Consider the following 14,732-nt stretch of genomic DNA (forward strand, 5'->3'; position numbering starts at 1 on the left):
AACGCAGTTTGTGAACCCCGAGTGAGTGGAAGATTACCTGTTTTAACTTCCCCCAAGTTACCCTCATAAGGAAGCCACAGACTAAAGCTGACAACCAACACTCAAAGCCTGAAACTTCCTGTATTTAATTTTCTGAGCCGTCAGCACCCCATCCTTAACCCACTGTCAGCAAAGAAACAGAATCAGAAACAAGTCAGGGTCAAGGCGGCAGGTGCAGAGGGATTTTCAGAAGTGGCCTCCAGAGCTCTGGCTCTCACCCACCTGGGTCCCAGCCCCAGCTTGGCCACTTCTGATCTGCATGACCTATGTGAGTTCTTGTGCCACATCTCCCACTCTCACTTTTCTCATTGCAAACACCAATACTAATACCCGCATTACTGGACGGTGATGAGGGTAATACCCTAAAATATTTAATTTCAGTGTTTGCTCATTAGAATCTTATTGCAAAGATCAATTCTGCCTAAATTTACAGTTCACTTTTCAGTTTCATTTTTGTCCTTTTTCTCCCCTCCCCACCCCCGACATCTCTGAAATGTATGTTTCTGAGACAGAATAGAAACTTGCAAATAGCTGAATCTTAAGTTTCTCTAAGGCATTTGCAAAGTTATGCTTTTGCTATGTAACATGACATTTTCCCCACTGCACTAAAAGAACCCGAGTTAATGGCCCAAGAAGCAATGAAGACTAAGACTACTTGAGAAAATGAGTTTGAATAACATGAGAAAAGTAAGGGAGGGGCCTTCCGGAGGATCTGAGAATCACAAGTGCCCCTCAGTTGTAAATTTGTTTGCTTGTGAGACCAGGGCTGGGGGATGGTTTTTTCTCCTTTGAAATCACAGGTAAGTTTTTTTTTTTTTTTTTTTAAATCTTTCACAGAGAAAGGGAGACTATCTCATCTGCAAGCAAAAATCAGAAACTAACAGAATGCAAAGTTTCAAAAATTAGTCACTGGTTACCATGGCAATGCAAATATTACCTAACAACTCAATGGGCTGTATGTAACCAAGATGGTGCTAAATACATTATTTTAAGAATGGAAAAAATTCGCCATTTTTAGGAATACTTGCAAGGAACGAGATGAGACTGAGCAGCAGACCGAGGGCAGCGTAGGTCTGACCCTGCAGAACCCAGATTCCCAGTCTCCTCCCACCCTGTGGGTGTCCTGCTCTGGGTCTCTCTCTCTCTCTCTCTCTCTCTCTCTCACACACACACACACACACACACACACATGCACGCACGCACACGCAGCTGTGCCCAGTAACAGCTGCAGGAGGAAGAGCAATGACATTTTATTTACAAACAAAGGGCTCCGGTCAGGAAGAGGACTCATCTCAGTCTCTAAATTTTTAATAAAAGAATAGTCTCTGCCACTACTGTGGCAGACTCGGGTGGGCAGCCTCTTACATTAAAGGTAAACATTTTCTCTGGCAATATGAGATTTTCCAGAAAATGGCTAATATGAACTTCAAAATATTAATTTTCCCCTTTTTCTCAGTAGTTGGAATTATCTGAGTAGATGTGAATTTTAATTAGGAAAAAAAATCATATGCATTATAAATGTTATTAATTTTTAAATTATTCTAAACAACAGGCCCTGGAGCAGTGTCTCTCTGAGTGGTCCCTGGGTATTCCATACCAGAAGTCCCTGGGGTGCTCCTTAGAACGCAAAAAGCCTACACTGTATGCAAGGCATATTTGATTGGAGTCTCTGGGTTGGAATCTAAACTTCCACATGTTTGAAAGCTTCTTCGTGTGGTCTTTACGTTCTCTAAAGCCTGAGAACCTCATCATTAGTCATCACCAATACACTGAGGTCTCCCAGACAGCCACAGGGGTCACAAGCCACACACTACTCAAAGGCAGGGCTTTTGATGACTTGGTGGCTTTCTGACCACAATCCATTGTAATTGTATAACCCAGAGCAATCTACATTTACTATATATGTGGGTGTATGAATCAAATATTTCATATACAACACAAGTGATTCCACTGTATTACATTCCAATCTCTAAAGGTCTCACAGTCAACTGAATTGGTTTCACTACCAAGTACTTGGAGACGAATGGAACCATGGTGATACCTTTAACAGCTAACTGTTTATATCCTCTTCATCTCCCCAAGAATATCATGAAAGTTACATGGGTGCAGTTTAAAATATATTAGAGATACTAAGAAAAAAGAAGACAGGAAACTAAATGTTTATGAAATGAATCAAAGGGGAACTTAAATGAAAAGCCTGCCAGGAAATCCAGTCCACAGGTTAACTCTCAGCTTTCTGGCAACCAGCGTGAAGGGGAAAACACGATCAGTTATAAAATTCCCAGTGCCCATTTGAAAAGAACAAAGCAGTTAGTGAGAAGCATTGCCATGCCTCTGCTGGCACCTTCCTGCTGAAACAAATGCCCTGCCCCTGCCATATTCTTTAGGGTAAAGCAAGTGAGTCTCCCATGGAGGAGGGTCCTTGTTCCTGCCTCAATCTCCTAGCACCACCTGATTCACGGATTAAAATTATCCTCAATCTAGGGACTGCAGATTGGGATAGACAAAGCCTGCTGGGTCGTGGGGCCTGAGGTCACCTGACTGTCCTCACAGAGCATGATGTACTCACTTCCATTCAGCACTGGCCACCTTGCTGTAAGCACAGCTGCTCGCCAGTCTGTCTGTTCCTTACCTCTCTACCAACTCACAAGGTTATTATTTCCAGGAAGACAACATTGGCCCCGATGTATTTCAGTGAGCTCTTCAGAAAACTGGACTGAATGCTAAAATACTCTAGGACCATTGTAGTCTTCATGAACCCCTCCTTCTCCTACAAGCTTACTAAAGCAAGCTAAAAATCACCCTAGAAAAAAACGAAGGTTCCCAAGAGCTATAAAACACATAGCACCCACACACGCCACATGTCAGAAAGTGTCTTATCACTGTTTTAAGTACTTGAAGCAAGAGTTACAGGCGGCTTTGGGGGAGAAATTCTGAGAAAGGAGAGCTAAACTTAGCCATTAAGCATCAAATCAATTCTTTCAGCAAGCAATAAGAAAGAGGAGTAATTAACATATTCACTACTGGAAGGTAAATGCAGTTTCTAAGTAGGACTTGGAAATGTAGTTGGTCTTCACTCCTGAATGGGCTAAGTATTGTCTTGCTGAAACTAAAAGAGCAGTTGTTTGCTTTAAGACCCTGTTTTCATGGATGACAGAGATGTAAAATTTAGATCAGCATGTCTAGTCCTGAACAGCAGAAACATCAGTCATGATTTACTTCCCTTAAATATAAGTTTCCCAGATTAAATAACGTGGTTGACCTACCTTTTCGGTGATATAGAAGTTTGAACTATCGGCATGTTGCAGCGCAAAATACTCATGGTTGGCAAGAGACCACCTTAAAAATACAAGTATAAACTGATCAGTGAAACCAAAGTGGTTATTTTCACTTTTATAAGGTGAAATAAATTAAAATCCTTGGGACTGGATTCATGCCAGTCCAAATACACACCAGAATGCAGTGCCTAAAACAAAATGACATTAGCCCACCTTTTGCTACTCTGAGACCACCCATTTCATACGTGTCTGTCTAGTCCTTTCAAGTCTATTGTTCACCTGCCAGCAATTCACCTTCAAAGCTTAGGGTGGGGATTTAAATATAGTTTGCTATATTCCACCTTATTTTGAAGGACTGAAGCAGAAAGAGGAAAAGAAAGGAAGTGAATACAATTTATGCTGGTGATTATTTGGCACATTTCAGTTGTCTCTGTATTCTGCATTCCCCAATCAGGATAGTTGATGCAGACTGGAACACTCCAGTTAAATACTCTGGGTCCTAGATTCTAGGTAATTCTCTATTCACAGTTCTGCTTTAAAAGCCAAAAAAAAAAAATCTCCTGCAACTTCTGTAATGTGCTCTTTCTTTGAATTGCTTAGAGCAGCCAGAGAGAAGTAGGAAAGCCACGTCAGAGTGAAACTTCAGGTGGGTGCACAACGGTGCACTGACTGGACTTTGGAACTCTTTCATCTTCTATGGGGACTGGAGTGGTCCTCTCCGTGCATAACAGATGTCTGTATTTAACCTCAGGAACCTTTAGCCTGCACTCTACTGGGGAGGACAAAAGGAACGAGGCAACTTGCCAAAATAGATGAAAACAACCCCACTGTGCACATAACAGTCATTTGACACTTTCTGCTCTTTGAGGAATAATAGTGAATTCTGGGTAGATATAAGTGCATAACTTTTACAGGGTAACTTTTCGTGACGTTGGGCCGGTCAAGTGGTGACTTGTGATAATAGTCACCGTTCCACTAGCAATCTTGGATTTGCCTGCCAGCTGACAGATGAGGGTCCCTAGGGTGAATACTGAACAACACTCACCCGTCACAGACTTCCTTTATTATTGCAGACAGTGGTTTTCTCTGCAAAATAAAAAAGGAAAGATTTTCTGTTAGTTTCATTTCATCATTTCAAATTTAAAAAGAAGAAGAAGCCTTAAAAAGTTACCTAAGCAAGAATTTACATTTGCTATTCTTAGTGGCTGCCAACGAGTCTCTTATTTTTCTCAAGGTAACAATCTACCAGTCATCACCACTACATTTATTAATGATTGATTACCCTTTGGGCCCTTTTTTCTTGTATCATATTTAATTCAGCTGCATTAAAATTAGGATGTTCAAAAATCTCACAGGCAATGAAAGCCCCCAAGGTCAAGTCAGAACCAGAGTTGCTCACATAGTACATGAGCCAGGGAAGCAGTGGCTTAGTTTTATGCAAACAAGCTTCAATTCATGATATTTTTATGAGAACCTGGGGCAAATGGAAGATGAGCCCTTGAAAACCTGTTTCAGCAAAGTACATGGAATTCCTCCCCCAAACACAGCCCCGATACATACCAATCTCAAAGCAGCTTGGGCCCTACACACTCAAGTAATGAAACCGTGACACCATGTGCCGTGGTGTCAACTGGCGGCTGACCACAGCTGTGCTCTGGCACTCCACAGCCACAGTTGCACCCTGCCTGCCCCCCACCGCCCCAGATAGAAGGAATGCAGCAAAGGGACACCCCAGTTCCCCTAGAGATGTCAAAACTCTTTCTGCTTTGGATGCAAACAGATCCTGTCTGTCTCTTAGGGCAGCATACAGTGTGTCAACCAAAACATCTAATTGCACACAAGAAACAAAAGAAGAAGACAGGAAGAGAAATCAGAGAAGTAGAATATATGGCCCTGGATTTTCAGATATAGCATGGAAAAGCCATGCATAAATATAAATATAGTCTGCCATCCTCTGTGAGGCCTCTTTGGGCCTGCTCAAAGCTCCAACGCAGTGCACAGTGCCCCTCCAGTGAACTCCCGCCCACTGGAGCTCCAGGCTCTTGGCCATGTTTACCACCAAAAGAATGTTCAAGGACAAAAAGATTGCCTCTGCCTATACGTGCAGTTGGGGGAAAGGGGAGACTTAAAATTGTTGAGGGGTGAAAAAATGTTGGGTATAATTTTGACATCCTGAGTCAATCTGCAATAGAATCAAATTACAAAGGCTGACTGAGGGCACAGGTATGTGGCTCTGTGGTTAAGTCACTGGCCCACACGCCATATCAGAGTACCTGAGTTTGAGTCTTACCTTCTCTACTTCCAATCCAACTTTCTGCTAATGCATATCTTGGGAAACAATGGATGCTAGTACTTGGGCCCCTGCCACCCACATGGGAGACCCAGACGAAGTACTGGGCTTCTGGCTTCAGGCTGTTACAATCCTGGCTATTATGGACTTCGGTGAGTGAACCAGCAGATGATTCTGCCTTTCAAATAAAATGAAAACAAATTTTAAAAAAATGATTATAGGGTTCTATAATGAAATTACACATTAAATATGCCCTTGGCCTTTGCAAGAACCTGTTCATTGTTGATGGGGTAGCTGTGAGCTGTGAGGGAGATATGTTCTCAAATCCAAATGGTACAGGGACTTCAAAAATGAAACTTTTCCCATGAGATGAGCATGTTGCACTTCCACCTGTCAGAGACCCCTCTAGACTACTGTTAGGTGATCAGGCCCTATCAGCAAGTCTCCTGGGACCAGATCTTACTACTTTCACCCTCAAAACTGAAATACAGAAGCAGGCATTGCAGCACAGGGAGTTAAACTGCCAGGTGGGATCCCTACATCCCATAACTCAAAACAGAGTGCCTGATTTGAGTCCCAACTACTTAATCTCTTACGCAGCTCACTGCTAATGCAACCCTGGAAAGTGGCAGATAACGTGGTCAATGACAGCTTAAATGCTTGAGTCCTGCCACCCATGTAAGAGAGCTAGGAGGAGTTCTAGGCTCCTGGCTTTGACCTAACCCAGCTTTGACTGTTGTGGGTATTTGGGGAGTGAACCATAGGTGAAAAATCTCTCTCCCTCTCATTCCCTTTCTGTTGCTCTGCCTTTCAAATAAATAAACTGAAACATAAGCAACAGTCCAGATTGCCATCTTAAATTACATGGAAATAGTGCATCAGATCAGGAAGGGTTGCTCTTGAGGTAGGTGAAGGTAGGCAATTGTTTCCAGAGTCAAATTTCTTAGCTGAGGGCCCCTTGAGGAATAACTGGGACTTTAATACAGGTCTGATTCATAAAATCAGGATCAAGTTTTAAAAGACAGACATCTCTGGGGTACTATTATACCTAGAATATTCTGAAGTTGGATATACGAAAGGAATAAAGACCATGGAAATACAAAGCTTAGAGATTTAATAGAGAAAGATTAAAGAAAAACTAAACCACAGAGGGAAAAGAATCGTGGTTAACCGAACACCCATAATGCAGCCTTGCCAATTAAAATGAATGTTATGTAAGGACAGCCCCATCACCCACATCCTGGCCCTTCCGCACCAATCAAAAGTTAACCAGCATTACCGTAACCCAACTGCAATTGCCCTTCCACAGTTCTCACCTTCCTCTAACCATCTGGGTAATTTCATACTATCACTACTCCTTCTCTTTGAAGCCCCCTGGTCAGAGCCTCTATGATACAGCACAACCTGAATATACTTCAAGTTCATGGAAAATGGAATGAAAATAGAAGTTTGTTTTGCTGCAAACAATTCTGAAATTCACACTTATGTCTAAAAGTTCATGGAAAATATGTATTATGAAAAAACCATGCATGGATTTCAAACAGTTTTTGCACCAAAATAAACACCTTTCCATGAACTTTTTGAAGTGTCATTGTATTTCCTTCATTCTCCTCCATTTATAAGCAATTCTTCAATAAAGTCCAACAAGTCCTCCAGGGTTCCTCTGTGACCTTTAGCCTCTTAACCCCAAGTTTCTGTTCTTGTCTTCTCTGTCTTTACTGAATCACTCACTCTCTCAGGAGTCTCATTCACTTCAACTGCCCTAAGCACTCTCTTGCAAATCTGACAGTTCGCTAGAGGTCACACTGTAGCTCTCCTTCAGGTAAGTTATGAAATATACAAAGAGAATCAGCACTCACCAGTCACCAACCCCTCCATCCACCCTGAGCAGCACACACCAGCCTCCAGTTCTCCTCCCCACACCACACCATGATTTCTGTGCTCTCATAAAGACACCTTTGCTACCCAGGAATACCATGAACCTTCATGTCTTTATTCTTCGGCTATACTTTGTTATCAAGGTGTGTAGCCTTCTCCTGTGTGGTGCACACAGCATGACTTCTCATCTTCTAACTGTTCTGATGAACTCCTGGCTTTCCTCATTCCAACCCCTGTTGTCTGATGAATCCTCCCTCACCAAACTCCAATCTCATCACCATTTATTAGGTTTCTCTAAAACCAGTGCCTTCCTTAAGAACCCTCCCAGTAACTACTTGCCATAAATTTCCTATTAAATGTTCCACAGGTAAATCAATTCAAACTCACATCTTCCATTGGTTCCTCTCCTCAACTTGCCTACTTTCAGCCATTTTTACAGGCACCTTTCTAGAGGTTTGTCCTTGCCTTCTAATTCTTCTTCTTCTTTTCAAGACTCATTTATTTATTCAAAGAGTGAGAGAGAGAGAGAGAGAGAGAGAATCTTCCATCTGCTGGTTCACTCCCCGAATGGCTGCAACAGCTAGGGCGGGACCAGGCTGGAGGCTGGAGCCTGGAGCCTGGAGCCAGGAGCTTCTTCCAGGTCTCCCACATGGGTGAAGGGGCCCAAGCACTTAAACCATCTTCTGCCGCTTTCCCAGGTGCATTAGCAGGGAGCTGTACAGGAAGTGGAGCAATCTGGACTCAAACCAGCGCCCATATGGGATGCCAGCATCACAGGCAGCAGCTGTACCGGCTACACCACAATGTGGCCCCCTTCTCGTTCTTCTTTACCCAGTCCTGTGACATTAACATTGATAAGACACTAACTCTCATTGTTGCCTCCTCCATAGCCTTTCTCCTCTTTATCCTTTCCAGACCCTTCCTACCATTTTTATTCTCAGGATCTCATCTCCACATCTCTACAAAGAAGTCTCCACATTTCTAGGTTCTTTTTCTCTGATCCCCATGTCAACAACAATTAGACATAATCAGACTTTCCCCATAAGTTTGCTCATGTCACTGTTTGGCTCCAATATCCTCCACGGGTCCCCCATTGACTATCATATTAGTGTCAAAATGATTACAAAGCATAAATCCTTATCTTGTCATCCTTGGCTTTCTACAATCTGCTCTCAAGCAAGTCTACAATTCTGTACATGTTCCCCATGCTTCTGAATAATATTTTAAAGCTTCACACACACAAAACACACACACACACACACACACACACACCTGCACACTTTCACTTATGACATTTGGTCTACTGAGCAGTCTTCCTTCTGTTCCCCTCTAACACTGAACTCTTACCTATCACTTAACATCCGTGCCAAAGCCACCTCCAATGTCCCCAGATAGATGTAATTATTCCCTTACATTAAGTGAATCATGCTTGAGGACTCTGTATATTTGCTTGTCTTCTTGTCCCTTGAGAACAACGCATCCTAACTCATCTCTGTAACCTTCCCCATACCTACCCATTAGTACTAGTTACCACAGTATGTAGGTGCTAACAGAGATGGAAAATTCATGCATTTACTAACTTCCCATTAATAAACAAAACAAAAACATACAAAGCAAGCTACTTTAAAGGGAAGCTTGGATTAACCAGTCCATTTCCCACTTCCTACTACGTAAACCACTGCTGGGCTGTTCTAAGCAGCTGCTGGCCATAAGCTATGAGACACGTGCAAGCTGTCACTACTCCCTGCACAGAATCATCCCCTAGGAGTTAATGTGATTCATGACTTGGAAGAGCACTTGAGTGAGGCAGCTGATGAAGAATGAATTCCAACAGATGATAAAACAGATATTGGTCAAATGACTGTCATCATCAGTAAGCAGTCTACTCTCATAAGCAGAAAGACTGACCAAGATAACCAGTGTTCAAAACACTAGTCCGGTATCACTTCCTGCATCAAGCCCTCAGTTTGATAGGAACTCATTATCTGATCAGTAAATTCCAAGCTAAACACTAGCTTTGCCCATGGACTTTTTAGTTAACATTTGCCCAGGAGATTATATAACATGTTTCTATCTGTCCACTTCTCCAAGATTTGAGAGTACAGTGACGTGAATAAAACACTGATTAACTTTCTGTAGACTCACCAAATCATTTGCCTTCCATTTCCCTGAGAGAAAAAGCCCAGGAGAAAAGAAAATTCAGTCTAAAACAATGAAAACTGGTTCTTCTCCCTGTGACTGCATCAACCTTAAAGGATCTAAAAGCTTCCATATTCTATTTTACAGCATTTGGTTTTAGATAATTGATGCAAAATTATTTTAACCGCCTCAGTGTATTTTCAAAACTTATAAAAATCGTAATGAAATTCTTAAGCCTTTTGTGCTGAAGGTCAGACTACTTCCTTGGATTCAACAGTGAGCTGAGGTCAGAAGAGAAAAGATATTTTTCACTATAAACTGAAGGCTAGACAATTACCAGATTTCTGTGTGCACAAATAGCCCCCAAACCACACTCCATTCCTGTTCCCTTTGGCCATGGTGAGACCATCTTGCAGCATATGAAAGTATGTCTTCATATTATATTATTCTGGAAAATGTTAAATGTTTGCAAAAAAAGTTTGTTAAATGAAATATGCAATTCTAGATGAAACTATCTGGCAATGTACTACGTATCAACAGCTACACTCCAGGAACAGCCCTCTTCAAGGATGTATTCCCTTCCTTATATCAGAACTCTTATTCTCCAAAAGGGTTCGTTAGCTTCCTTAAGACACTGAGTCCAGCAAACTCATTTCCTATACAAAAAGATGTTTGCCTTCTTTTCATAAAATAAGCTAGATTCCTGAAAATGAACAAATTGTCTAGTAGTTCATTTGTAGCCTCCATCTCTGGCAATACTCTCTTCTCAGCCCATTCCTTACAGTAAGTGTTAGTCCTTGGCTCCCCCCGCCCCGTACTTTCTCCCTCCCTTGAATAAAATGCTAGAGTCACAAATGCCTGAACCATGCCTCATACTTGGACTCTTTTTGCAAGCTCTGCTCCTGCATAACCCCTTGTGCAGACCCTTGGATCCACATGGATGTCCTGCAGCTCTGCCTTCAAACTTAACTTCAGCTTTCTTTACTATAGTACATCTCCTTCTGCCTCTTTTTTCTCTCTCAAAAAATATGATCATTTTCCTACTCAGGGCACGTGTTCATTTAAGGCACCAGACAACGCCCAGGAAGAACTCCTGATTGTCTAGTAAGGAGATACCCAGTGAGGCCTGCTGGGAGACTCCTTCCCAGGGAAACCTCAGCTGCTGACCCCGACTCCAGTCCCCCTCCGCACTGTCCCACCTGTGATGAGCTCCAGGGTGCTCCTGCCTGTTGGCCAAGGCACCTGGCTTAGCGCCTTTACTCAGTCCAAATGCTCACCTCAGAGCTCTCCAGTCCATGGCTCCCATATTTCTGCCTTGACACTGGTGTACTGAGGCTGGCAGCACCCTAGCCAATGTGCCCCCAAACCTGTTAGCAGCTAAGGGTGGTGGGCTACAGTTCTCCACTTCAACATCCACTGCTCAGGCCCATGACACAGGTGTCCCCCACCCCTAAAACAAAAACGGTGGCTCCACTGGAGATTTGTTCACTCCAAATGTGTCTAATCCTATGGGAAAAAAATGCCCATGACATGATATCACATAAATGGACCCCAGAAAAACACGTGGAAGGAAGACTTTGTATCAACGACTTGCTTTGTCTACATCCTCCCTCAATTGTGAGTTTTTGAACACCCTTAGGGAAAGACTTCCTGGGACTGAATCCCCAGCATCTGCAGTCCCTAGCTTTGTAATCTTGGGCTCACTTCTCTTCTAAATGATTCCACTTTCTCTTCTGTAAATGAGGATCAAAGCAGTCCCTTGCACATAGCAGTGTTGTGAAGATTAATTGAGATAAAGATGTAAAATTCTTGAAACAGAACCTGGCACAAGTAAGATATCACATAAATGCAACCAATGAATACGTTCTTTGGTTTGTTATATCCCCTGGTTGCACACTTCACAGGCACTTTAAAAAAACACAGTTGATTAAAGAAATTAAATAAATATATGAATGAACATTCAGCTCCTCCTCCTCTGGAGGTTAGAGAGACTCCAGCCCTCAGTGCCGCCTTTGGCACTTGCCTCATCCTGGTCTTTATTCTTGGACTCACGGATGTGTGTCTTGTCTTCTAGATTACACTTGCCTTGATGGCAGAGAGTGCCTCTGAGACACAGTCACCTACCTGGCAGGTGCATGGGGCAGGGTCTTCACAGGGCATGCAATTAATGAACACTGACTAAGAATATGTCTTCTTTCTTCAAGCCTCCAGAGTCTTTCCCTCGCTTCTGGATTCTGTCTGACTACCACCAGGGCTCAGAAAAGCAACTAAAGACAGAACTCAGCAGGTGGAGGATGGAAGCAAGCCCCAGTTCCCATCTCTCGGCCGCCCTCCAGCAGGGCATCGCCTAACAGTCCTTGAATTGCCAGACTGTTTTTCCACAAAGACATAAAGTTTGTGGTCCGAGGCTATTAAAAGAACCTGGCAGATGCTTTATTCTGACACTTTGAGGCAGCACAACACAGCACTTGGGATTCCACTTCACTTTTATAGATGGAAACTCATGGAACATATTCTGCACAGCGGTTATGAGTAATGTTGGCCCAGGAAGAAAAGAAACCCAGCTCCCCCATGTCAGGACACCACTGAGAAAGGATACGCATGTTGACTACGGCCGGCACAATCGGACCGGCAGAAACCTTGATGTACAGTAACCCATCAGGTTCCCAGAGGTGCCTTGTGTCACTGTGTCAATGACACCACTCACTGTGTAATAATTTTAATCTTCTCCATTTACTTATCATTATGACTCCTCTCTACACTCTGAGCCATGTACAAGGTACTTCAAAAAAATCTGGAAAATTCAAAGGAAATTTATTTGAGTTTAAAAAAAACTGAAATCTATGCAAAGGAGGGGTCTTACAAAAGTTCACAAAAAATAAATATTATGAAAAAAAAACTTTGCAGGGATTTTTAAGTTATTTTCACCAAAATAAACTTATCTTTTAATTCCATTTTTTCAAGTGCTTTCTGAAGTTTCCTCTCATGTCTTATGGGCTGCAAAGTGATGAGTGTATACTCTCTCCTTAACAACAGCCTAATGAATCTGAAAGATAATGATAAAACCTGCTTTCCTGAGGCAAATGAAGCTGGTTCTTGGAAAGCAAGTATTTTGACAACAGTTGCACTGTGAATCATTGACACAAGATTCCGGTAATTATCAAAAGTGTCAAGGTGCTCACAACAACCTCTCCAGAGTAGTAAAATCACATGTCATGTCAAGTTTAAGAATTGAAAGATGACAGACTAATGCCATCTTTTCCTTGACAAATGATGATGACTGTCAAAAACAGTTTACTAAAAATGACTTGTTTCAAGCTTCATAGAACTAATTAAACATTAGACTTCACCAAGGTAAAGTACAATGTGTGTTGTAAAAATAACTGGACCATGAAGATGAGAAAAGGCATAAATAATTAGCACCCAAATGTATTAGCAGGTTAAAAACATGCAGGCCTGTGTTCTCCTTTAATATTTTAACATAAGAGAGAAATTCAGGAAGTTCATGGAAAATAGAATTAAAGATAAGTTTATTTTGTTGCAAAAAAATCTGGAAATCCATCCATACTAAGCATCTTCAAAAAGTTCGTGGAAATGTATATTACAATAAATTTATGCATAGATTTTAAAATGTTTTGCACCAAAACAAACTTTTTAAATTCCACTTTCCATGAATGTTGTGAAATATCCTCATACTTCTAATCTGTAGAAACTTAATTCCCTCAATTGGAAGAGAAACTGCAACATTAGAAAATGACAGAAATATAGAGATGACCAACACAAAAAGAAAATATTACTTGTGTCAATTATGATCCTTTTGTGATTCGCCATGCTAGCTACTTTATATAGTCCCATATCATTGGGATATCATCCTAATATTAGTCGTTTCCAAGAAATATTTCCAGAAGACTCGAGAGTCACCAGCAGGCCATTTTATTCCACCACATGCTTATAATCAAGTGTTCTCTTTTATGTGGAAGTAAATGGTTCACACTGTGAATCAATTCAGGTGTTGTGGTCTCCTTCTATGTGAAATAATCTATTTATTTGTGTCAAGTTCATAACCATATTTATGTGCCTGGTTTGAAATAAAAAGTCAGACAGCTCAGTAGGATAAGTAGAAATGACTACCAACTGTGATGAATAGAATGTTAGCAGACTAGGGGAGTAGATATGAGAAAGACAGATAAACTCTGAGGTTTCAAGTTCAATGTAAACACAAGATTATGAAGGTTCATCAACAGAAAAGAAACTGAGATTTGAAGTAAGACAGCAGTCAAAAGGGTAACTGAGGAAATTGTGACAAAAGAAACATTAAGTGAGTTCACATCTTTTATTTATTTTTATTTTTTTTTCTTTTACTTCTGTCTCTCTTCATTAAATAGTTGGCAATGGTATGCTCAGACACATGCCAGCAGGTAGTAGAGGGATCTGGGCTTCCAAGGTAAGATTCTAAGTCTCAAAAACACACCTCATTAATGTGAGTGTGGCAATCAATGGTAGAATCATAGCCTTAAAGAAAAACAAGTTTTTTCAGAAAGGGTCTGAAGTATGAAAAAATATCCACAAACCAATGCTCTTTTTCCAAAACCTCTCACTTTCAACATCAACCCATACTTTTATTCTCTATGGTAAATAAAAACTACAAAAGAACACTTGATTAAGTTCCCACACAGACCAAAACAGATATGAGGCCAATCATGCATAGCTAAATGGATGTTCAGACTGTGTATGAAGAAGTTAGAAAAAAAGGGCAAGTCACAGGCAAAAAGTGCCCATAGAAAATTCTTGAAAACTTGGACCTCAGGGTAGTGTTGTGGTGTAGCAGGTTAAGCCACCAACTGCATGTCGGCATCCTATATGGGCACCAGTCTGTGGCTCGGCTGCTCCACTTCAGATCCAGTTCCCTGCTAAAATGCCTGGTAAAGCAGCAGAAAATGGCCCAAGTTCTTGGGCACCTGCTCCCATCTGGGACACCTGGAAGAAGCTCCTGGATCCTGGCTTCAGCCTGACTATTGAGGCTAATTGGGGAGTGAAACAGCAGGTGGAAGATCTCTTCTCTCTATGTCTGTCTGTCTCCCTCTCCTTCTCTCTCTCTTTCTAACTCT

At 41.7% G+C, this 14,732-nt stretch overlaps 1 protein-coding gene across 14 annotated transcripts in view; it reads right to left on the bottom strand.

The window, feature by feature from the left end:
• Window positions 1-14,732, bottom strand: part of ELMO1 (engulfment and cell motility 1) — a 574,098-nt gene that overhangs the window by 437,545 nt on the left and 121,821 nt on the right. For all 14 annotated transcript variants that reach the window (XM_070059729.2, XM_089316113.1, XM_002713762.6 and 11 more), the window contains 2 exons: window positions 4,363-4,403; window positions 3,306-3,378 (listed from right to left, as the gene is read on the bottom strand). In XM_070059729.2, coding sequence (XP_069915830.1) covers window positions 3,306-3,378; window positions 4,363-4,403 — 114 coding nt within the window. The remainder of the gene's footprint in view (window positions 1-3,305; window positions 3,379-4,362; window positions 4,404-14,732) is intronic.

The sequence above is a fragment of the Oryctolagus cuniculus genome, chromosome 16 (assembly GCF_051225735.1).
Source record: "Oryctolagus cuniculus isolate XC-2025 breed Fujian yellow rabbit chromosome 16, ASM5122573v1, whole genome shotgun sequence".
NCBI classification, from domain to species: Eukaryota; Metazoa; Chordata; class Mammalia; order Lagomorpha; family Leporidae; genus Oryctolagus; species Oryctolagus cuniculus.